The 21105-nt window shown below is 40.6% G+C and overlaps 4 protein-coding genes across 4 annotated transcripts; 1 reads left to right on the top strand and 3 right to left on the bottom strand.

Moving 5' to 3' along the window:
• The first annotated feature begins 1177 nt into the window (after positions 1–1177).
• Positions 1178–3458, top strand: cskmt (citrate synthase lysine methyltransferase). The gene is made up of 2 exons (XM_073475154.1): positions 1178–1284; positions 2119–3458. Exons 1-2 carry the CDS (start codon positions 1203–1205, stop codon positions 2793–2795), a joined length of 759 nt encoding a protein of 252 aa, XP_073331255.1. The 5' UTR covers positions 1178–1202; the 3' UTR covers positions 2796–3458.
• A 905-nt stretch (positions 3459–4363) lies between these two features.
• On the bottom strand, positions 4364–7083 carry LOC141003630 (ependymin-like). The gene is made up of 6 exons (XM_073475025.1): positions 6973–7083; positions 6731–6765; positions 6458–6592; positions 6182–6374; positions 5909–5996; positions 4364–4873 (listed from the first exon to the last, which is right to left on the bottom strand). The coding sequence occupies exons 1-6, from the start codon at positions 7037–7039 to the stop codon at positions 4750–4752; spliced, it is 642 nt and encodes a 213-aa protein (XP_073331126.1). The 5' UTR covers positions 7040–7083; the 3' UTR covers positions 4364–4749.
• A 734-nt stretch (positions 7084–7817) lies between these two features.
• Positions 7818–11303, bottom strand: LOC141004133 (ependymin-2-like). Its single transcript, XM_073475631.1, has 6 exons — positions 11194–11303; positions 11007–11041; positions 10747–10881; positions 8447–8633; positions 8278–8365; positions 7818–8136 (listed from the first exon to the last, which is right to left on the bottom strand). The coding sequence occupies exons 1-6, from the start codon at positions 11258–11260 to the stop codon at positions 8007–8009; spliced, it is 642 nt and encodes a 213-aa protein (XP_073331732.1). The 5' UTR covers positions 11261–11303; the 3' UTR covers positions 7818–8006.
• Positions 11304–12418: 1115 nt separating this feature from the next.
• alpk1 (alpha-kinase 1) lies at positions 12419–20828 on the bottom strand. Its single transcript, XM_073475650.1, has 14 exons — positions 20693–20828; positions 19963–20261; positions 19153–19307; positions 18878–19076; positions 18576–18635; positions 18009–18095; positions 17851–17927; positions 17649–17744; positions 17463–17567; positions 14609–16448; positions 14244–14391; positions 14001–14163; positions 13195–13381; positions 12419–13061 (listed from the first exon to the last, which is right to left on the bottom strand). Exons 2-14 carry the CDS (start codon positions 20075–20077, stop codon positions 12856–12858), a joined length of 3438 nt encoding a protein of 1145 aa, XP_073331751.1. The 5' UTR covers positions 20078–20261; positions 20693–20828; the 3' UTR covers positions 12419–12855.
• Between the last annotated feature and the right edge of the window lie 277 nt (positions 20829–21105).

Below are 21105 nucleotides of genomic sequence, written 5' to 3'. Positions count from 1 at the left end.
AGTCAGCAACACAGTAGGATTACCATCCTAAATCATCTACAGTGTACCTGAGAGTTGAGTGCAAGGGTTGAAATAACATGAAACCTATAAACATGGTTACACTTTAATGGTGATAAGTGTTCAGGAAGAGCAGCCAGAGGACATTCGAGGGAAAACCAGAAAACATCTCCATGAAATATGATCCAGTTTCACCCAAATCAGTGAACAAAGTTAAATGTGAGTTTTGTAGTAATCAGTGATTGAAGATTGGTGGTTAGATGGCATTATATAATTGGTTGGTTCAAGGTTACGTTAGCATCTGGGCATGCTCCTGATGAGTTGGCTTATGGTGTCCTGGGGGATCTCCTCCCAGACCTGGATCAGGGTCGTCAATGAGTTCCTGGACAGACTGCACCGATACATAACGTCCCAAAGGTGCTCAGTTGGATTTAGGTCAGGGGAATGAGAAGGCCAGTCAATGGCATCAATGCCTTCATCATCGAGGAACTGCCTACACACTCTGGCCACATGAGGCTGGGCATTGAATGTTGGACCTGCCAATTCTGGTGTTATCTAGGGAATGCCAATTGACCTGCAGGTTGTGAGCACAGGTCCCACTAGAGGCCCTCATGCCACCCTCATGGAGTCTGTGTCTGACAGTTTAGTCAGAAACATGCACACCAGTAGCCTGCTGGAGGTCATTTTGTAGGCCTCTGGCAGCGCTCCTCCTGTTCCTCCTCGCACAAAGGAGCAGATACTGGTCCTGCTGCTGGGTTGATGCCCTTCTACAGCCCTGTTCAGCTCTCCTTGTGTAATGGTTGGTGCAAGGGTTGAAATGACATGAAACCTGTAAACATGGTTACACTTTAATGGTGATAAGTGTTGTAGCAGTCTGAGTGACACTACCGGGAACAGCATCCTCCTAAAAAGCTTTATTAGTCATCACACTGCAGACATTCTCAATCTAGCACTTAAATATGTACAAGAGAACAGCTGTTTTTGTTTACCAACATAGTTATATGTGTGTGTACTGCACTGTTTACACCTGCAGTCACACATGCGCAGTCGCGTCATCACTGCGTGATCAAAGATCGTAGTCTACAACAGCAGATGTTATCGTAACTGGACGCCTGTAGTCTCTTTTGGTACCACGAAAACTGGTCAGAGTGAGAGCTCCTCTTAGGCTGGAAGTGAGTGAAGACAAGCTGAGCCGCAGAGGGAAAATGTTTCTGTTTTCAAAGTCGCTGACAATGTCAGGCAGGAGGGTAGTTGCAGCATGTGTGCGGCATCATTCCTCTCTTACAAGTACGTTTAAAACAAAACGTAGTATCTACTTTTAGATAGCCATGTTGACTGAATGTTCCTTTATGGATGGTACAAGTAACTGCTAGTGACACATGGCACTGTCAGTGTGTTGACTAACGCTAGCTTGCTAGCCAGCTACATCGGGTTAGCTTTAACGTTGTGTGACAAGTTGAGAAGACGTAGCGTAGCCTAGCTAAAAATAATACAGTGTAATACAGCAGTCCTGCCATAAACCATCCCCCTCATGAAGGTTAAAGTGTTCAGTTAATGGAGGCTGTTAATTCAACTGTATTTTAGAGGATGTAGGTAGTGCACAGGGAAGTGTGATTTAGCTTATCGTCATTGACATAAATGGGATTACAACACAATAATAGAAATGCTTGTCAGTGTAACGCAATACAATTAAACTGCAGACCATACAGCTGAATCAACACAACTAAAACGGGTTCAGTGAATGGAGGATTTATTGCATTTGTTTGGATTATTTGGCAAAGTTGAAATCACATTTGTCAGCACGGTAGATTTTCTTCATGTGGAGTTTTGTAGTGGCTTCAAAGGAGAAGGTCTTAAATCATGTGTTGTGAGATAATTATGTAAGCTTACCATAAAGTCCCTCAATATACAGTATGACAGAACCATGAAGGCACTTAGTTTAGATGTATCTATGTTTCAGGGGTGTAAATATAGACACGCCAGGCAGTCTTGTTGCACTGGGGCCTGTAGAGAGAGCAGGCCCTTGCGAGAGATTCAAAATGCCAATTCAGTAGATTTACTGCTAATATTCACTTATTTATGACTCTTATTCTATTATCCCGTCTTTCTGTTTCTGCCTAGCTGAACTGATTGAAAACATGGATAAGAAAGCAACCTGGGACCGCTTCTACACCGAGACCACCGGCAGAACAACCACCTTTAAAAACTTTGAGTGGTTCTTTGGCTTCGATGCTGTCCGAGACTTCATTATGCCTTTTTTACAAACCAAGTCCCACCCTGATGCCCTGTTCCAGGTCCTGGATATGGGCTGTGGCACTTCTGCCTTAGGACCTGGTATTTACAGACACTCTCCTGTACCGGTCCAGGTCACTTGTGCTGACATTTCCCCCATAGCTGTGCGACTAATGCAGGAACATGTTCAAACTCAAGCCATTCAACCACACAATCTTTCCTCTAAGCTTGAGTTTGTTGAGCTTGACTGCACACAGCTTCAGAAGCACTATTGTTCTAACAGTATAGACCTTATAGTTGACAAGGGCACCACAGACGCCTTGCTGAGGTCTAAGGAAGGGAAAATGAAGGCCGGCCTGGTGCTGAAGCAGTGTTTGAAGGTGTTGCGGAGCTCAGGATCTCTGCTCCAGTTCTCCGATGAGGACCCTGATGCCAGGCTGCTGTGGCTGGAGACTGAGGCACAGGAGCAGGGGCTGATGGCTGCAGATGTTGGGGTGCAGGAGGTTGGGGAGCTAAGGGGGGTGTGTTACTACTGCTACCAAGTGACTCCTCGCCCTGTTGTATAGCTTTAACTTTCTACATCTGGACAGTCACAATATCAAATGAGTAAATTATTGAACATGATTGTAATAAAAATTGATGTTTTATTTTCCATTAATTGTTGTCATTATTTTTCTTTGATCTGTATACAGTGTGCTAAATGTATGATACATTTAAGTCAATTACATGTGTATAAGAGTCCCATTCACAGGGCACACATATACAGACACACAGTTCAGTTATGATGCTCTTCTCTCATTACTTGTTATCCACTGCCATCTAGTGGCCAGCACACTGCCTGACCCAGCGTGCCACACACTTTTTCTTTGTGAGGTAGTTCAATTCTATTCAATTGGTTGTTACAGTTTTTCTCAGTATTGTATACACACAAAACTGAAACTACGCACACAATTTTGAAAACTCAAAGCCCAATTTGAACTCACTGGATGGACAAATATGCATTGTATCCTACTCCGATACAATGATCGCGTCAATGTCATATTTACATGATAAATTCACTGTTGTATTACTGTATTACTGTCCCTATTCTGGGACACAAAAATCCTAAATGTTGCAATAAAGAAGGAGAGACAATTTCTACACAGTCTTATAGATTTGAGTATGTAACATGGCATGGCCTCAAATAGCCAAAACACATATAAAGTACACAGTATTTTCATGGTAGTGTTTTAAATATATCAAATTTCAGTGTTTGAATCGATGCTTGTTTTACAGCTGTGTGTATTATTATTGTTGTTGTGGAAAGAATCAGTTTTGACAAGAGAGAAGATGGTTTTGAGTGCAGCATTTTAATTTTGCAAGAGATTTTTGAAGTTTTGTGTTTGGAGTTTTGAGAAGTTGAGCTACAGTTTCAGTTACATGTTTAAACGATTGAGAAAAACTGTAATATAATATTTAATGTATAAACACTGATGACAGCACCAATTAAAACCACAGCAAGGTTTGATGTCTTTGTTATAGTGAGTGTCTGGGTGGGTTGGTTGGTTGATGGTTAACACATGTTGTAAAATCAGCAAAATCATATCTGGCAGCTAACTGTAAACCAGAGGTGCAACCTTTTCCCCTTGGAGGTGGGCCATGGGCCAAAAGCAAAAACCTACTGTATTGTATTGTCAAGATCCAAAATGGTACTGGGGTCCCAAGCTCTCTTAATTGACGGACTTCCTGCATGTCAGTAGACATGTCAGATTATGAAAAATAATTAATAATGAGGGATTCTACATATTGAAAGTGAATTTTACTTCACATAACCGCACAAAGGGCAGTTTATGTTATTTTGTAATAATTTCTTTCCCTCTAGAAACATCTGGCGACCCAAATCATACCATGTGGCTGGCCACCTTTGGCCCACGGGGCCCCACTTTGGGCTGCCCTGGCTTAGACTAACTCTCCTCTGTTTTATGAGTTTATCAAAACCCGAGTTCATACAGCAGATCATGCATTGTCATTGTCGGCATTGTTAGAATGTTGTCATAAGTTCCACTGTGCCTCAGATCTGCTATTGCTGCAAACTCAATTCATCATCAGAAGTATTCATTTGTGTTTTATATCTAAAAGAAAAAAGCCAGAAAGATCTCATCAATAGACTTTATTATTTGGCAAAAAGAAGAAGAAAAAAAATAATCAAAAACTGAAATTTACATGTATTTTTCCTGATGTTAGAGCACTAGTGACATTCTGTTAAGCTACATATCATTTCTTACTTCGCCCAGCTTTGTATAAATGTATAAATGATTTTTGACGTGAGAACAACATACATTTTTTGTCGACACAAATATCAGAATATTAACCCTCAACATGTTTTCATTAAAATTGATTGACATTAATTTTACACAAACAGTTTACTCACAAACGCTACCACAGCAAGACGGCCACTATAAACAAAGTAACAAAATAGTGCAAAGAGTCGTATACAGTGGTCATCATCACAGTGCACTGAATTCCTGAAACTAGCTTGTTTTAAAACAAGCTGAAGAAGGTCACTGGATCCTCTCCATCCTCAACCTCCAGCTTGGCATCCTTACAGAAAGGTGGAGGGATGAAGTGGTGAGGGTCCACTATTCCGATGACGTTGTTGAAGAAGCTGAAGGTGAAAAACAGAAAGCAAACATTTCAGAAACCTTAGCTCAATCCAGCAGACAACACTTCCTAAAACCGCAAATTATTGTTTTAACAACCATTTTTTCATACAAATCAAACAAATAAGATACACATATTATTAAGTAACCTTTAGAAATGCTGGTGGGCAAATTTCCTTAACCTTTGGACAGAGCAAGGCGAGCTCTTTTCCCCATTATGCTTAATCATCACATGGCTCTAGCTTCATATCTAACATGCAGGTTTGAGAGCCGTATCAAAGAAGCAATTTCCCAAAATGTTGAACTTATTAGCGTTGTTATGTGTTCCTTGTTTTCACTTTGCTTTTATTGAATTTCATTTTAATGTACAGATTTGTTGTTTTTTTTTCTCTCACATGATTTTTTTAATGTAGTTTATATAATTTTATTATGTATACATTTTTTTTCCATCAGCAATCAGATTAACAAACATGGATTCAGAAAATCAGAAAAATGCTGAATATCAGATCCAATAATGGGCCAGGCTGGTTAATGGTTAACCCATAGTGAATACATACATGTAAATATATCTGTAACTTACTTTTACTTGTACTTTTGATGCATTTCTTGCCAGGAAATGACTTTTGACACTAAATAACAGATACTTTGGGACTTTTAGGATCTTTTATATGGGTGACCTTTCCTTTAACCAAAGTAATATTTTATTTAAATATGACTTTTGGGTACTAGTTTAACATTGGTTTGACAATAGCAATTTCTCATAGCAAAATATTTTGACACTGCAGAACAAGATATACACAGATTTGACTAATAACTCTGATCATGGCTCTGTTGCGTTAAGGCACACTACGGACACCTAAATGAAATGCTTCATCACCAATTTTGTTTTTGACAAGTAAAAATATCTTTGAGAAAGGTCTATTGAGTTCTATCTTCATATTTATTTTACAATCAAGCTTCTTTAAAAGTCGCCCTAGATGAGTAAATCTTCCCAAATCTTCTCACTTCCCATTTGTGAGTTGTCATGTACTTGCACTGACCTGGTCACCACCCATCCACTCTTGTCGGTATGAAACAGAGTGCTGACAGGAATGCATCCAAACTCAGTGACGGTGCTCATGTACTTCGCTACAAAAACAGAAGTGAAACACAAGTTGAAGCAGCACAACCAGACAAACAGGTTTGTATGTAAAAAAAAAACAAAAGCAGCGATTAGGAGGAAGAATCACAGAAAGTCATGTGCTACATTCCACCACATGACTTTGCAATTTTTCTGTCCAGTTTTTCTCTAATCTACTTTCATCTCACTGTACCTGTTCCCTTTTTCATCTGCACCTCTCCTGCCCAGGTGTTGACCAGGAGTCCCTGTCGTGGACCAGAGGAGCTTCCCAACACAACCTGCGCCAGCAGAGAAGCATTCTGTGGGATCTCCAGCGGGTGGAACTCTGAACACAGTGGCTTCTTGCAGCATGTGCGGTTCCTGTAGTTAATCTTATACATGACACCCTGGAGGACAGGATGGTATTATAAAGTCATTTGTGTTTACATGACATCTCCTAATGTAGATATTATTGCTTTATTGCCATTACCATGTTGTAGAGCAGAAGGACATCAATGTGAAAGGTCTTATTGTTAAAGGATCCAACTTCTCTGAGGCGGATGCGCTTTCCCAGTGCATCATAGCTGTACTTGGCAAAGGCCATCAGCTTCTCATTTGCAGTGGACTTTGAAAAACAAGATAAAAATGTTCTTTTTTCATTACTCTGAATTAGACTTACTTTGAATAACAGTAGGCCGAATAAATCTTTTAATGTATTGTCAGGACATTTGATTTACACTGTAATGAAGAGATCCAAACTTACCACAGAAAAGCTTCCAGTCAGCAGTGTTGGGGATGCTGTTAGAATGAAATGAGTGTTTTTATTAGAAATGGTACATTTGTACATTTGTTAAGCTTGCAACATAACATTTCCTCATAAGTTCTAAAGCAAAAACAGAACAGCACGATCAGTGTTTATAGAAGGTGAATTGCTGAGACCAGAGGGGTCAGTCCGCAGAAACATAAATATAGAAATGAACTCAGCATCTGAGTTGTTTTACTTACTGCATCGCTGTGGTTTCTGAGCCAGGCAGCCCACTGACAGGCACACAAACAGGACGAGGGCTCTCATGCTGTCTGACGGTAGATACACTTTCGTCTGCACAAAGATGCAAATATGCTGCCGCTTCAGAGTGCTCACTTCCTTATAAACAAGCTGGTGACGCTCCCATTCTGCATCCACTGCCAGGATTTCCTTGTGTTTTCTCTCTCAGATGTTTATATCATGTCATCTCCTGTTTCTCCCCCAGCTCTTGTTACTCTACTCTCTTAATTTTAACTATCTCTTAATCAATTTTCTACCAAGTTACTTTAAAGATGTGATAAATATCATTATCAGTCCCCCGAGGCCTTATTGCTCATTAAATCATTCTTCTTCATGTGAAAGGAGAGAGTTAAGGGCAGATTCTGGATTTGTTGCATGTTCTTGTAGTGCATAAAGGACAAAGAAGAGTTGGACACAACAGTTTTGATTGTGGAGCTCCAGGAAATGATGCATGCAACACCTTTACACCGTTTCTTCTCCTTGCTCTTCGTTTGCATTCATTTACATGACCAGCGATGAACAGTATATCCATAAAATATGATGTTGCTCTTGCTGCTCCAAATCTATTTTTCACACTTATTTACTATTTTTTTAAAATCTACTTTAACGTTTTTAATAAATTAATCTGAGTTTGTAAATGATATATTCATGTTGATTCGTTATTCTGTCGTCACCTGACACTTTGAAGGAGTTCCCATTCAACTCTTAAATTCCTGTCATGCATCCCTTTAGCCCTCATATTACATATTAATATTGTGAAGATGTTTGCTGTTGTCATTATAAACACAAGACAAGATGAAACATGTTTAGTATTCTTAGATTTTTATTGATAAAAATGACATGGTAACGGGTCATTTCATCCATAGAAAACAGAAGATGGGTGTATGTTTTTAATCTATTGCCGATACAAAAACATTCATAAGTGCAACTTTACATTTTGTCTGAGATGCACAGCCCAAGATGCTTGAAATTATGCATTAGCTAAAGGAGGCCCTCACTGTTTCTTATGGAACAAGTTGAAGAAGCTTGCTGGCTCCTCTTCACTGCCTGTCTCTACGCCCAGGCAAAAGTCTGGAGGGTTGAGCTGACTGGGGTCTGTGATCCCAACGACGTTGTTGAAGAGGCTAGTGAACATAAAGACAGTGACATAATGATTACTTTTCTGGATGCAAATATTTCTGATTTTCCAAACTCAGTCGCTATCAATCTTTCCTTTCTGCCCTTTGGAGTCATTTTTTACAGTGTTGATGTTAATGCTAACTCACCTTGTCACCATCCATCCGAACTGGTCAGTATGGTACACTGTGCTGACAGGAATGCATCCGAATTCAGTGACTGTGCTTATGAACTTCCCTGTAGGATCAGAAATGAAAATGAATGTGTTAATAAGATGAGAAGGATGAACAGAGTTCTAATCATTGCATGATCTCTGACCTGCTCCTTGTGGCAGATCTCCGATCCAAGTGTTGACCAGAAGTCCCTGTCCAGGTCCAGAGGAGCTGCCCAGAATAGCCTGGCCCACCAGAGATGCACTTTTGGGGATTTCCCAAGGATGGAAGTCATCTTTCAGAGGACTTTTCTTGCATGAACGAGTTTTGGTGTCAATCTCATACATGGTAGCCTGATGGATGAAAGTTATGGAATGAGGAGGATCAATTGCTTGTTTTCTCTGTAATGCCTGACTTATACACTTCTACATAATATAAAAATTGCTGTGTACAAAAAAAATGCCAATTTAATCTATTCGAGTTGTCTTTCAGTGGTGATGCACCTGCTTCTTTTGTCCACAGGGGCCGCCAGAATCAACAAAGAATTTAAGTACTTGTAGCTGCTTTAAATATTAAAATGATTGGGTTAAATCTGCCATGAAACATGACTCGTTAACATTCAGATCTGTACATTCATCTAACCACTTACACCTGGATTAATGTTATATATTTTGTGAAATGTAGACAGATAAATGCTGTGTTGTAAACAATGTCTCCCATTACGGATTATGGTTTTGATGATGTGATAATCAAAGGACCAATCCTCGTGTAAATTATTCGCAAGTTACAAATAAATTTTGAGACAAATAATAAAAATCTCCTCAGCAATAAACAAGCAACGAGACTCGCTGCACCTTTGCACAGGAACTTGACAAATGGTAGCTATAGTTATTGCTCCATTGTATGTGTTTTGTATGTGCTGTATTGATGTTTGTATTTTTATAGAGCCCTTTTTTGTTGAGTGGGGACAATAAAAATCTCCAAATCAGAATTTGAAATAATGCTCCTCCGTTTTTGTTTAAATATTAGAAATTGAGTATAAACTTTGAGGATAATCCTTAGGCCTGTCACGATAACAAATTTTGCTGGACGATAAATTGACCTAGAAATTATTGCGATAAACGATAATATTGTCGCTTTGAGACCATTTTTCAACTAATATAATGATAATGGCATAATAACGCAAGTACATCCTTTCAAAGATCAATAAACCTTTATTTCTAAAGAATATTTAACATTGGAATGTGAAAAAGACATTTTAAATATCCAAAATAAATAAAGATGGAGGCTGTGGCCAAAGCAATTGAGCCATGGCCAGCAACGGTTCCTTACTGCAGCAACAATGTTAGCACCATTGTCTGTAGCGATGCGGAGGCGTGACGGTACACGTGATGATGATGACGTATGTGTTTTTTTTCAAGGTGTTTCCCCGGTGTTTACCTGTTAATCTAAACATGTACCAGCTGTCTGTTTATAATCATATGGATGCTGTTATAATGTGTTGTGATTGAGATCCTGACACACCATACATCCTGGAAAGTGACAAAGTTACGTTTTTCTATCATTTACATAATTACATAATCGCCATCAGTAAACTGGACGCTGTCTGACTATTTCACTCTCGGGAGGGCTGACCGTCACCATGACAACAGTAACTGACCGTCGCGCGACTAACACTTGGTGAGTTAAAGTTTTTTGCCGGGGACAGACGCTGTTTTTCGGGCAGAAATGTGACGAAGAGTCGGTCAGACCGACAGGCTGACAGACACTTGGTGAGTTAAAGTTTTTTGCCGGGGACAGACGCTGTTTTTCGGGCAGAAATGTGACGAAGAGTCGGTCAGACCGACAGGCTGACAGACACTTCTTCACGAATAACTGCGGTATTTTTTTCCTCACATAAGTTGCCAAAGACACGACCAGTTACTACGTTCCTGTTGTTTGGTCCTGTAACGTTGCTTTGTGGGACATTTATTTTTATTTTGTTGAGTGAAGGATCTGTAGAGTTATCAGACACCAACACCATCAGATCGACACGCCCTCGCTCCGCGCCGCCGGCTCGGTTCGCCTCTGATACTACCTCCGGAGGCGCAGCGAAATTTCACCCCTCACCGCATCTGAAACGTTCACACAAAGGCGGATGCGGAGAATTGGCGCAGTATCCCCGCATGCAAACGGCTGCGTGAATGGGGCTAGTGACTGACAAGAGGGTTCTAGTGAGAGACACGAGGAAAACAAACAAGCATGCAAATGGAAATTATCGAGGCCGGCAAAATTATCGAGCTCATTTTAATTTATCGTATGATTAATTGATTTATTGATTATCGTGACAGGCCTAATAATCCTGATGGAGTTCTTTCAAGGTAGATCCCTGCTTCTACTTCACTGTCATGTTCTTCTCGCATCTGATCAGGAACAACTGCGATCTAAAATGAATATGTGGGATGTTCATGTCATTGCTTTGGTCACCTCTCTGTAGAGCAGAAGAAAATCGACAGTGAATGTCTTGTTCTCGTAGTTGCCCATCTCGGTGAGTCGTACCCGCCTTCCGAATGCATCATACTCATATTTGGCCACAGCCCACAGCTTCTCATTCTGTGTGGACTGGAGAAAGATGATTTGAGTCAGTTAACATCTCCCTCTTTCAGGTATTGTAATTGCATTTTGTCATTGTGCTCAAATCACAGGTACCAGGTAACACACACTAGTAACACACAGTAAATACTCACCACACTGAGGGCCCCGCTCAGAAAAGGAGGAGTTCCTGCATTATGAAATGATCAAACTGTTATCATTCAACAAAACACTGACAAAACAACTACTCTCAAGCATAAATGAACCAAGAAAGAAGAATTGAGAGATCTATTCATACAACCACAATCAAAATCAACTTTGTCTCTCTGTTATTTTACTTACTGCATGGGTGAGGTGCCTGAGCCAGGCAGCCTGCCAGAATGCAAGCTAATACCACTAAGACTTTCATGTTGTAGGCTTCCACGCTCCTCTTCTCAGGCAGCAACAAACACTCTGGTGCTCGAGAGGGGAGGCACTTCCTTATAAACACAGACCCTGACGCTCCGGGAGAAACTCCTGCTTCCAGGTTTTATCTTTAACCCCATCAATCACATGAAAGTCAAGAGCGAAAACCTTTTATTATCAGGCCCAGCATCAAGATAAAGGGCCATTAGAGGCAGCAACAGTGACACATCATGCCTGTTCTACTTTCTTTACAATGTTGGCTGGTTAATGTTTTTCTTGTACAGGAGATGTGCAACTGTTAAAGACTACTATAACTTTTCCAACCAAACAAAGAACATAACCTAAATTACATGACACAGTGTAGTCAGTGAAATATGTTCAGAAAAATTCCCTTTTTTTCATAAAGTGTAAGTGTTGGCTGTGAGGTCTGTGTACAGTGGGTCAGGGGTGAAGAATGTTGTTTGTGATCACACAAGGAGGTGGTGTATAAACCCAGAACTGGATTTTGGCTGACTGGAGAGGAGGTGTGCAACAGCTCCATGGATGAGGTCACTGTCATGTGAGGTGGAGGTGTGTATACAGCAGTATCCAGGTTTGTTACGTCAGGCAGTAAAACACTACAGCTATATTAATCTTTCGTTTTTTCTATTCTCGATGAACCATGCACCACTTTGATAGGTCTGATGATAAAAAGAACAGAACAAAACTTTGTTATCAAAATCTAACTGTGATATAATAAGACATTTTTGAATAAATGTTTGTCAATGGCAAACCCACTTACACATTAAAAGGTTAACTGACCCAAAGGTAAGCAACAGTCACCTGACTGACTGAGCTGTGGTTGGTTAATATTGTATCGTTCGACCTTCTATTCATAGATTTTACAGCGTCTACTTTATTGCATTCGCTTCCACCAAATCCGTCACAACCACATGATGTTTGAATAAAGATGACGACAAGTTTGTCTTCATTTGCAAAACATTTTGAAAGTCACTTCTGTGCTGATGATGGAGATTTGTCAAAAATGATCAGCTTTACGCGTGACATTTAATTGTCACAGTATCAGGTGATTCCTGCACTGCCTGTCCAGTTAGACAGCAATCCAGCCACATAGTGAAGAGACAGTGAAAGATAACAATGACTTTACTCCCGAGGCAAAACATAAGTATTTTATTTTTTATTGCAGCAGGCAAATAAACTTTGATATGTTTTAGCTTGCAATTCTGTTAATCACACAAAGTTCATTTTTCAGGTCTTTGTGAATGACATTTATCATAAACACCTGTAAGACTGGCCTGTGGAAAAAATATAATTTCATCTAAGTTCATGGTTTAAATATTCAGCACCACAGATATAATGTAGTTATAAACTATATACATAATTTTGTTGATTTAATTTTTTAATTTTTTTTATAGTTTTCATATAACCCATCAGCTACCATTTGTAAACTCTGTACTGCTGAGTTTAAAATAAGAAGTACTTAAAAGACTTAGTGTTAGGCTAAAAGCTGTTTATTTTAGAAACTTGCATAAGCAGAAAAAATATTTATACATTTTTCACTTAGTTTTTAACACAAAAACTAAACATCTCCTCAAGGTTTCAAGTAGGCAGAGCATGTGTCTGTCTACCCACTGGTGGTAGTTTGAGCAGCTGGCAAATGTCGTTGCACTCCGGTCCATGTTGCTCTTCAAGGAAGTATGTGAGGCCTTTGGCAGCAAAGTTGGCGGGGCCTTTGGGAGTCTTGGTGGAGTGAATCTGGGGGTCAGTGAGGTAGGTCAGTCCTTTGCCATTGGCTGTCACCCACCCTGTGAAAAAATATTTAATTTTAAAGATAAAATGTAACTATTTCAGAGAGCCTTTTTCTAATACGACAAGACAACCTGTGGAAAGTCATGTCACTACTATCAGGGATTTCAGTGATCAGTCACACAGACACACCTTGTAGGTCAACAACAACTTCTTGGTGGTCAGACAACAAGTAGGTGAAGTGTCCAAAGGCAAGGCCATAGTCTGTAGCCTGGAAACTCTTGTTCTTCTTTTCTTTGTTGTTGGTCAGTTTGACAAAGTCTCCAAGCATGTAGGGCTCCACTGTTACACAGCCCACAATCTCATTTCCATTCAAAATCTATTGGCAAGTACAGAAAACAAGAGGGAAATAAGAAAATATACATGGCCTCACTTCGACACAACTCATTAATATGGCTGAAAAATACAGTTATGTGCATTTGTGTAGTATAAATTTCTTCTGACCTGACCTGACTATGTTTCTACGTGTAATTAAATGTGGTGTTAGAACATGATAGTAAGTAAAATACTCAGCAGAGGTATCAATGCCAACATTTTGGTTCAATTCATTCAGAGAAGAGCAGAGACAATCGAGAATAATCACCACTAAGATAAAATCTGTATCATAATTTCTCAATTCCCCTTTTTAAAGCTCAAAGTACATTCTAGACTTATAACCAACAAAATATTGGCTCTGCAACTGTTATGAGATTACATTTCTAGCCGTAAACTAACAACTGGAGGGTGTACTGTGGTATTATTTCAGACTGCTGCTGGCTATCCTCCACTCTGCTGCTCCTGAAGTTATGTATGTATGTGTATGGGGTCTTATTAAAGATGTATTCATGAATGAAGTCATGTTCATCTTAATGTCGCATCTGCGTCAAAGTATTAAATTAAATTATTATAACCATTATTATTTTAGGTTTCCTTTTCTTGTTTTTACGACTTGGCCTCACCAGTAGTGCTTCCGATGGAATGAAGAAGATCTGAGCCATGACTTCCTTGTCGTAAAGACTCTTGTTGAATTCAGTCACATAGTACTGGGCTGTCATCTGTCTCTCCACATCTTTCAGGTGAAACTGGATCTCCTTTGGCTCCAGGTAATCTTTCCCCACATAGCTAAAGACATACATTCACAGTTAAAGTGAGATTAAAGGACATTAAGTTCAGGATGTGCCTTGAACTGTGTAGCTCATTACCTGCTCAACCTTTCCTCCTGATGTAAAAATTGCACCCATATTGCCTTTCTCTGATTGCCCTGCATCCCCATTGGCTCGCCAATGTAAACGCAGGTCTCCCTGGCTGTCCACAGCCCTGTGACCTTTGAGAACTTCAAGTGAAGAGCACCTGATAGAGATGACATTCAGAAATTAGCAGATAGTTGCAAACAATGTTTTGTTCACCACTTAAAGGGTAACTCCACCAATTCTACACACTGAAGTGTGTTTACTTGTCTTGCATGTAATATGATATATATTGCCTCAAGTGATGTCACTCAGTGGCTTAGTTGCATCGTTGGGTAACGTCGACTTTGAATTAAACAACAATGTTAGTTCAAACTTACTGTAGGCAGTGTTGTCCTTCTTGAGTTTGAATCGTGTCTTATCACTTTGCAGTCTCTTCAGCAGACACTCATGGCAAACTCCAGCTAGTAAGGCTTGGTAGTCCTGCTGTGACAACAAATACTGTTTCTCAGGGACAACACCAGCTAAAAAGCTGTGCTGTAGGCAGCTGTAGCACAACGGGTTCTTTCTCTGAGGGACATTCGCTTTTTCTGTAGACGTGACTTCACTGAGTTGGTGTCCACTCTGATTCTCCTCCAGCATCTCAAATGAACTCTCTGTGGAGGTTTCAGTGGAAGCACACTGATCTGGGACAATTTGGGAAGTGTTTGTGTGGCGGCCTGCTGAGGAGTTCTTGGTAGCAGGTTTTACAGATACTGAGTCGAGTTCTGTGTCCATATTTGGATCAACACGAAGGCTCACCAGAGGTCGTGGCTTTGACAAGTCTCTGAATTCAGACCCAGGTGTTTGGATTTTGTACGTGGGATCATGAGCTGATTCACTGCTTTCAGTATCAAGTGTTTCCAAGAGGAAGAAGCTTTCATCAGACTCTGTGGACTTGCTGCTTTGGCCGGATCCTGCTTTAAACAGGCTATTTCTCTGTGGTTTTCTGTTTGTGGGGGAGTTAAGGTCAGCTGAGATTTTCTCCCATGAGGACTGGGAACCGAAACTGTCGCTGAGGGAGCTTGAGGATGTTTTGAGAGCTAGCTGGGACAAGGATTGTGCTGCTGCTTCAGCTGCTGATGGTTTCAGCGGCCCACTAACAACATCAGTCATCCAATTCTCCTCAGTTCCCAGTGTCTCTATTCCAGCTTGCATCACTTCAAACTTCTCTAAATCACTTCTCCCACTGGAGGAGGAAGTGGCAGGTATTGCAGATCTTGGGACGGTATGGGAACTGACAGCAGAGTTAGAACCTTGCAAGTTCCACTTCTTGTTTTTATGAGCAGATTGTGTCATGCTGTCTGACCTATCATCATCTACCTCAGTGGTCAGACAGTTCTGGTTGTTTGCTCCGTGTTCAATGGCGATACTTCCTGTGTAGCCACTACTGCTGGGCCTAGGAGAACCTGAACCACTCAAGGAGAAGTTCTGCCAAGATGAGCCAAGGTTGTCTGTGCTTTCTAGAGTGGTACACAGGTCAGACCTTTGAGCTGGGTGCACAGCAGATGACTTAGAGCCTTTCTGTTGTGGTTCCTCTCCTTTGGATGCACCTTTGGACACTTTGCGAGCCTCAGTGCTACATTCCGTGTTGAGTGTACCGATGGTTGTCCCAAATGCAGTTATACAAAGCCTTGCCCCATCTATCTCGTCTTTAGTGCCCTTACAATTTGTGTTGGTTGCCTCACAGAGTGATGCGTGATACTTTTGGAATCTCTGCATCACCTTAGCGAAACCTTCCAGAGTGAAGTTTACCGACGTGTCTTTGATGTTTCTGTAGCTGTCAGGGATAAAAGACCCCTTGTCAGAATTAAGGAAAGGCTCCACTTGCAACAGAAGTTTGACTTTGGTGACCAGGCGCATGATTTCAGCGCAGAGGCTGTCTTTGTCATGGGTGTCCGCATCATAATCATAGAAATTTGCTAACGCTTTTTGGCAAGCTTGAGTTGCCTGCGCCACGACCTCTTGAGGAGCGCCGAGCCATTTGTGAGCGACAGTGAGGGAGTAGGCAGCCTTGAGGAAGGTGTGAAGCTCCTGCTTGCTGGTGACTGATTCGCCCTCTGCTTTGGTGAGCAGGCCAATTGTAAATGCCTCTCTAGCCTGCAGGAGGAAATACTGCCTTTGAGAGGCAGGGCACTCTGCTGAGAAACTGTACGATAACAAGCAGGTCCCCTGAGTTGCCTGGAGAAGAAAGCAGCCAGAGTTTATTTATGCATGCCTCTGGGACCTCTGCGTCTCACATGGAGACGTGATACTCAAGATTCATTGTGACCTACACTTTGATGATCATTATCAATTTACATTGTGAATAAATGTCTATAAATCTGATTAGAAATAATAAAAAAAAAGATCCTTGTAACTCCAGAACTTAAAAATCATTGCATTTTCAATTTTTCGTTAGAATCCAGGAAATCCAGTGACAGTCTCTACACACTGCTAATAGCTAATTTACCATTCTGTCATTATTACACTTGTATGGAAGAAAAGTCAGGTGAAATGATGTAGCCCACAACATTTTTTGGAGCTTCACAGCATAACAGCATTGCAGCAGTCTCCTAAACAAGTGGAGTAGATAGAGACTTGTTTTAAAATGTAAAAAAACAACCAAAAAATAGATAAAATGGCTCCATACAGCTCCTGCGGCATACACCAAGTCTGCAGCAACCCCAAGAACCCAAATTGTTATTTACAACCTTTCTTAAGCTGAAATCCTAACAGTAGCTGCTATGCTAATAGTGTTAGCGTGCAGCCCGTCTGAAATGGGTGCACGAGCTTGGACACGAGTTGAGGGCGTAAATAATGTCTTTTGAAATTAATGTGGGATCTCTGGGCTTGGGTTATGCTGGACGAGCTGTATGGAGTCATTTTGTGTTTTTTTTTTTGGTTGTTCTTTAAAATCCAAATCTACTTCAGTTGTTTAGGAGAATGCTGCAACACTCCAGAAACTTCACCTGACTTTCTATCAGCATGGAGGTGAGTAGATAATGACTGAATTTTCATTTCTGGGTGAACTTTAATGGTGTCGATTTACTTCAATGTAAAGGCTAAAAGAACAGAACTCGGATTGTAACTCGCAGCAAACTAACTGACTTCACAGGAACATTAAATTACTGTTCGACATCCAATGGGGAGTTGATTCATGTCAACTGCAGGAATTTGTGAGCCGTGGCAGATACCTGTCAATGAGCAACTCACCACATTGGTCAGCACATAGAGGGAAGTGTACTGGCTGTATACAACCGCAATCTTTGCTGCCTGGGCTGCTGAAAGAAGACGGTGACTCCTGTCCCCAAGTAAAGACTGCTCCAACAATCAGACAAGGAAAAGAAAATCATTCATAGCCAATGAGATACAAAACAACATTATATCATTTGGACTTACCAAATCAATATCTGGATTGGACCTAAAAGCGTGGAAGTCCTCATCATTCATGGACACCAATATGTTGGCCAGTATGCCTAGAGAGGTTCCAATGCCCTGTAAAATATACAGCCATGTAGAGCAGTGTGTAAACTGGGATTTGCATGTTTACAAGCTCATGATGTGTCAGCTGTGATGGCTGTATTGTGGTTGTCTGGGCTACCTTTTTATCAGGCTGAGGAAGTGCATAGTAGCCGACCAGAGAGGCCCAGATTAACTCTGCAGCCTGTAGCCACAGGCCTGAAACAGAACACACATCAACCATAATCTCTGTGTATCAGCGGAGTAGATTATTTTATTTCATTCAGGAAAAGGTCTTACCCAGCTTTTGCAAAATCATTCCACGCACTTGAACACTAACAGCCTGTACAAGAACCCGGTCACTTTCAGAGTGGTACACCCAACAACCTGTATTATGAGACAAAGCTTTAATCAGATTAAAATGAATTACACTGAACAAAAATGTAAACATGACATGTTTTCTTGTCTTTTTGAAGTAAAAGATCATGAACTTTTGACTTTTGATATTTCCCAGAAACAACATTGTAGACAGTTTGGTAGTGACTTGAACATTAAAGTCATGGGCGAATGCTTTGGTGAACTTTGGTGCAGTTGGCATACCAATTGCATACTCCCTCAAATCATGTGACATCTGTATGCATTAATCATGCTGTTTAATCAGCATCTTGATTTGCCACACCTGTCAGGTGGATGGATTATCCTGACAACGGAGAAGTGCTCAAGAACACCTAATTTGTGCTCAAAATTTGAGAGAAATAAGCCTTTGTGTGCACAGAAAAAATCCTCATATCTTTTACTTTAACTCGAAATTGTTGCATTCATATTTTTGTCCAATGTACATGATTAAAGGCAATTAATGAGTCCTACCTGTGGCCCCACTACTGTTAATGAGACTGCTCAGTATGTATTCTGCCTTCTGTAGTTTGCCTGTAGAGAAGATGATTATAATGTTCACATTTAATTCACTCTGTAGACAAAACAAAACATCACATAACTGTATGAAAACATTTCTATCACTCATTATTATTACCCTAAACAATGATTAGGAAGTGTAATCCATTCATCCATTCACATTTATTTAGCGTCAGTGGCTTCCCACAAAGACAATAACAGTAATGAAGTATCATCACCAGCCCCATACACTCAACCCCACTTCTCCACCACTGTACCAGAGTTAAGGTAGACTCTGGCCTGACGTATGACCAGCTGGGGGGCTACAGGGGTGTCAGGGTGGCGTCTGTGGAGCAGCTTGGTGATCTTCAGCAGCCGGCTGGACTCGTCCTTCCAGTAGAGGAAGCGATCGACTAAGAAGACCACCGCCAGTGACGTGCGTGCCTCCTGAGCCACGATGGAAACTTTTAGAACAGCCTGGCAACACAGTAAAAATATTTAGGAAATATGTGTAAGGCCACAAGGAAACCTTGAATTAGCTGTGTGGTATTACCAGCAGCTGAGATAGGTGCTTGCTGATGAGAACACTGAGGTTGGTCTTGTCACTGGCACTGACTGACTGCTTGTACTGCCACTTCTCCGGCACAAAGGGCCACTTCATTTCCATTGCCTCCTGCAGGAGGGAGGCCAGCTCTGCACATAGTGAGTCTGAATAAAACAAGAGATACGTATTAAACCTTTTGTTGCAGGAGGGAATAATTTTAGTCAAGGCTTCACAAGGAGACTTTCTACAATATCACCTTCATTCAGGAAAAGTTGCACAGATTGTTATTTTGCTCTTATCTAACCACCTGTTGCTTTCAATGGCCAGCAAATTCGTCTTATCAACATAATTTACAAAATGCTGAGTACAGGGTTTCAAATAGTGAGGATAAGACTAACTTCCCACATGCAGAATCACATCATGACTTAGTTTTAGGCTTCAGTTTTATTTTGGGATTAATAGCAGGATACAATTCATGTCAAAATCAAAACAAAAGTGCGCTGTTTTTTTCTTTTTGGTGTTCAACTTTTCTGTCCTTTCTTCTTTTGGTTGAGACATTTTGTATGTGGACACTGGGAAGGCAGAAGGACTGGGTTAAACAAAAGAAAATCTCCTCAAATTCATGACAACATCATATTGTATTCAGGGACTGTTTGTAAAAAAAAAAAAAAGGCTCTGTCCCTCATTCTCAACACAAACCATATGTGTGGATCTTCTGTGAGTAAAATTCCACCACCAAATCTCTTCAAACAAATCCCAATCTGATTTCCTCCAATCCCCAAATTAAAACTGAACAAACAGCACCATCTTGTGTCTGACCTCTGCAGCTGAGGTAGCTCAGCTTCTCTGGCTCTGTAGGCTGGGTGGACTGTGGAGCTGCTGCCACTGCTCTGAGACACTCTTCCAGTAAATCCCCCACCTCTTGGCTGTCCATTCTAGTAAACAGATGCTGTAGCTGTTGCCTGGGATGAACGGATTTCCTCCTTTCTTGGCCCCTTCCTCCTGTCCCTGTATTGGGAGTGAGTCAACAAGGGGAAACCCACGGGTGACTCACTCCCAATACAGGGACAGGAGGAAGGGGAGTGAGTCAACAAGGGGAAACCCACGGGTGGTCCAGACTGGTGTGGAGAAAGGATTGCACTATCAGGTATTTATACATTTCAAAATATGAGTCAAAAAATACATGAATTCTCACATAAATTAATAAATGAGATGACAAATAAAAAAAATAAAATAAAAATCCATTTGGAGTCTTGTGAAGTGTACACCTTTACTGATGTGCTTGTATTCCCATTAAACATGTGGGTAAAACATCTGTTTATAAAAAATCCACTGTGTCTATAAGGTTTGACAGTTACTATATGGTTACATATCTACTTTTAATTACTTCAGTCATTATATTGTGACATCTTACAGCAGATTTTCATTTTTCATAGCTATTATATAGGCTACAAAATGTTTAAAGGTGTTATCATAGAGACAGACACAAAATGAAAGTATAATGACTATTTTCACAATATTGACAACTAGAACTACTCCACAGACATACCTCAGCGGGACTAGAAGTCGTTTAACTCGATATATTTAACTGGTTCTTTTCGCTTTCGTAAACTTTTCTCTCTTTTACAGTCATGTTCGACTTACAACTTCATTTTTATGAAGCCTACAGTAAATAAACAGCACCTACAGCGACTTCAGGATCCATTTAGTCTTCCTGGTAGGGCAGGACTATATGTTGCTGCCTTCAATTGCTGTCGGAAATATCGCAAATTCTACTCAAGTGCGCTTGACCTGCCAGCATTAAAAAGACTACAGAACAGTGTGTTGACCAGGTTATGCTACTAGTCGATCACTATATCTTATCAATATCAATTTAATCTGGGAAGTCAATCTAATATTCTATTGTGATACTGTGAGCGATATATTTATCTAACACGGTGAATTGTTTTTCTAGAATTATAC

The sequence above is a fragment of the Pagrus major genome, chromosome 10 (genome assembly GCF_040436345.1).
Source record: "Pagrus major chromosome 10, Pma_NU_1.0".
Classification (NCBI taxonomy): Eukaryota; Metazoa; Chordata; class Actinopteri; order Spariformes; family Sparidae; genus Pagrus; species Pagrus major.
The sequence above is the reverse complement of the archived record's forward strand: the minus strand, read 5'-3'. Positions and strand labels throughout refer to the sequence as shown.

What these genes read in the sequence shown, in the direction of transcription:
- LOC141003630 (XM_073475025.1), bottom strand. Translation starts at nt 7,039, where the DNA reads ATGAGAGCCCTCGTCCTGTTTGTGTGCCTGTCAGTGGGCTGCCTGGCT. An exon ending in GCAGATGAAAAAGGGAACAG is followed by an intron (nt 5,997 to 6,181) that starts GTACAGTGAGAT and finishes CTGTTTTTGTAG; the next exon opens with CGAAGTACATGAGCACCGTC. An exon ending in AGTGGATGGGTGGTGACCAG is followed by an intron (nt 4,874 to 5,908) that starts GTCAGTGCAAGT and finishes TTTCACCTTCAG; the next exon opens with CTTCTTCAACAACGTCATCG.
- LOC141004133 (XM_073475631.1), bottom strand. Translation starts at nt 11,260, where the DNA reads ATGAAAGTCTTAGTGGTATTAGCTTGCATTCTGGCAGGCTGCCTGGCT. An exon ending in TCAGGCACCTCACCCATGCA is followed by an intron (nt 11,042 to 11,193) that starts GTAAGTAAAATA and finishes TTCATAATGCAG; the next exon opens with GAACTCCTCCTTTTCTGAGC. An exon ending in TGAGCGGGGCCCTCAGTGTG is followed by an intron (nt 10,882 to 11,006) that starts GTGAGTATTTAC and finishes ATCTTTCTCCAG; the next exon opens with TCCACACAGAATGAGAAGCT.
- alpk1 (XM_073475650.1), bottom strand. Translation starts at nt 20,077, where the DNA reads ATGGACAGCCAAGAGGTGGGGGATTTACTGGAAGAGTGTCTCAGAGCA. An exon ending in AATGATTTTGCAAAAGCTGG is followed by an intron (nt 17,928 to 18,008) that starts GTAAGACCTTTT and finishes GTTCTGTTTCAG; the next exon opens with GCCTGTGGCTACAGGCTGCA. An exon ending in GAAGGACAACACTGCCTACA is followed by an intron (nt 14,392 to 14,608) that starts GTAAGTTTGAAC and finishes CATCTCTATCAG; the next exon opens with GTGCTCTTCACTTGAAGTTC.
- cskmt (XM_073475154.1), top strand. Translation starts at nt 1,203, where the DNA reads ATGTTTCTGTTTTCAAAGTCGCTGACAATGTCAGGCAGGAGGGTAGTT. An exon ending in GCATCATTCCTCTCTTACAA is followed by an intron (nt 1,285 to 2,118) that starts GTACGTTTAAAA and finishes GTTTCTGCCTAG; the next exon opens with CTGAACTGATTGAAAACATG.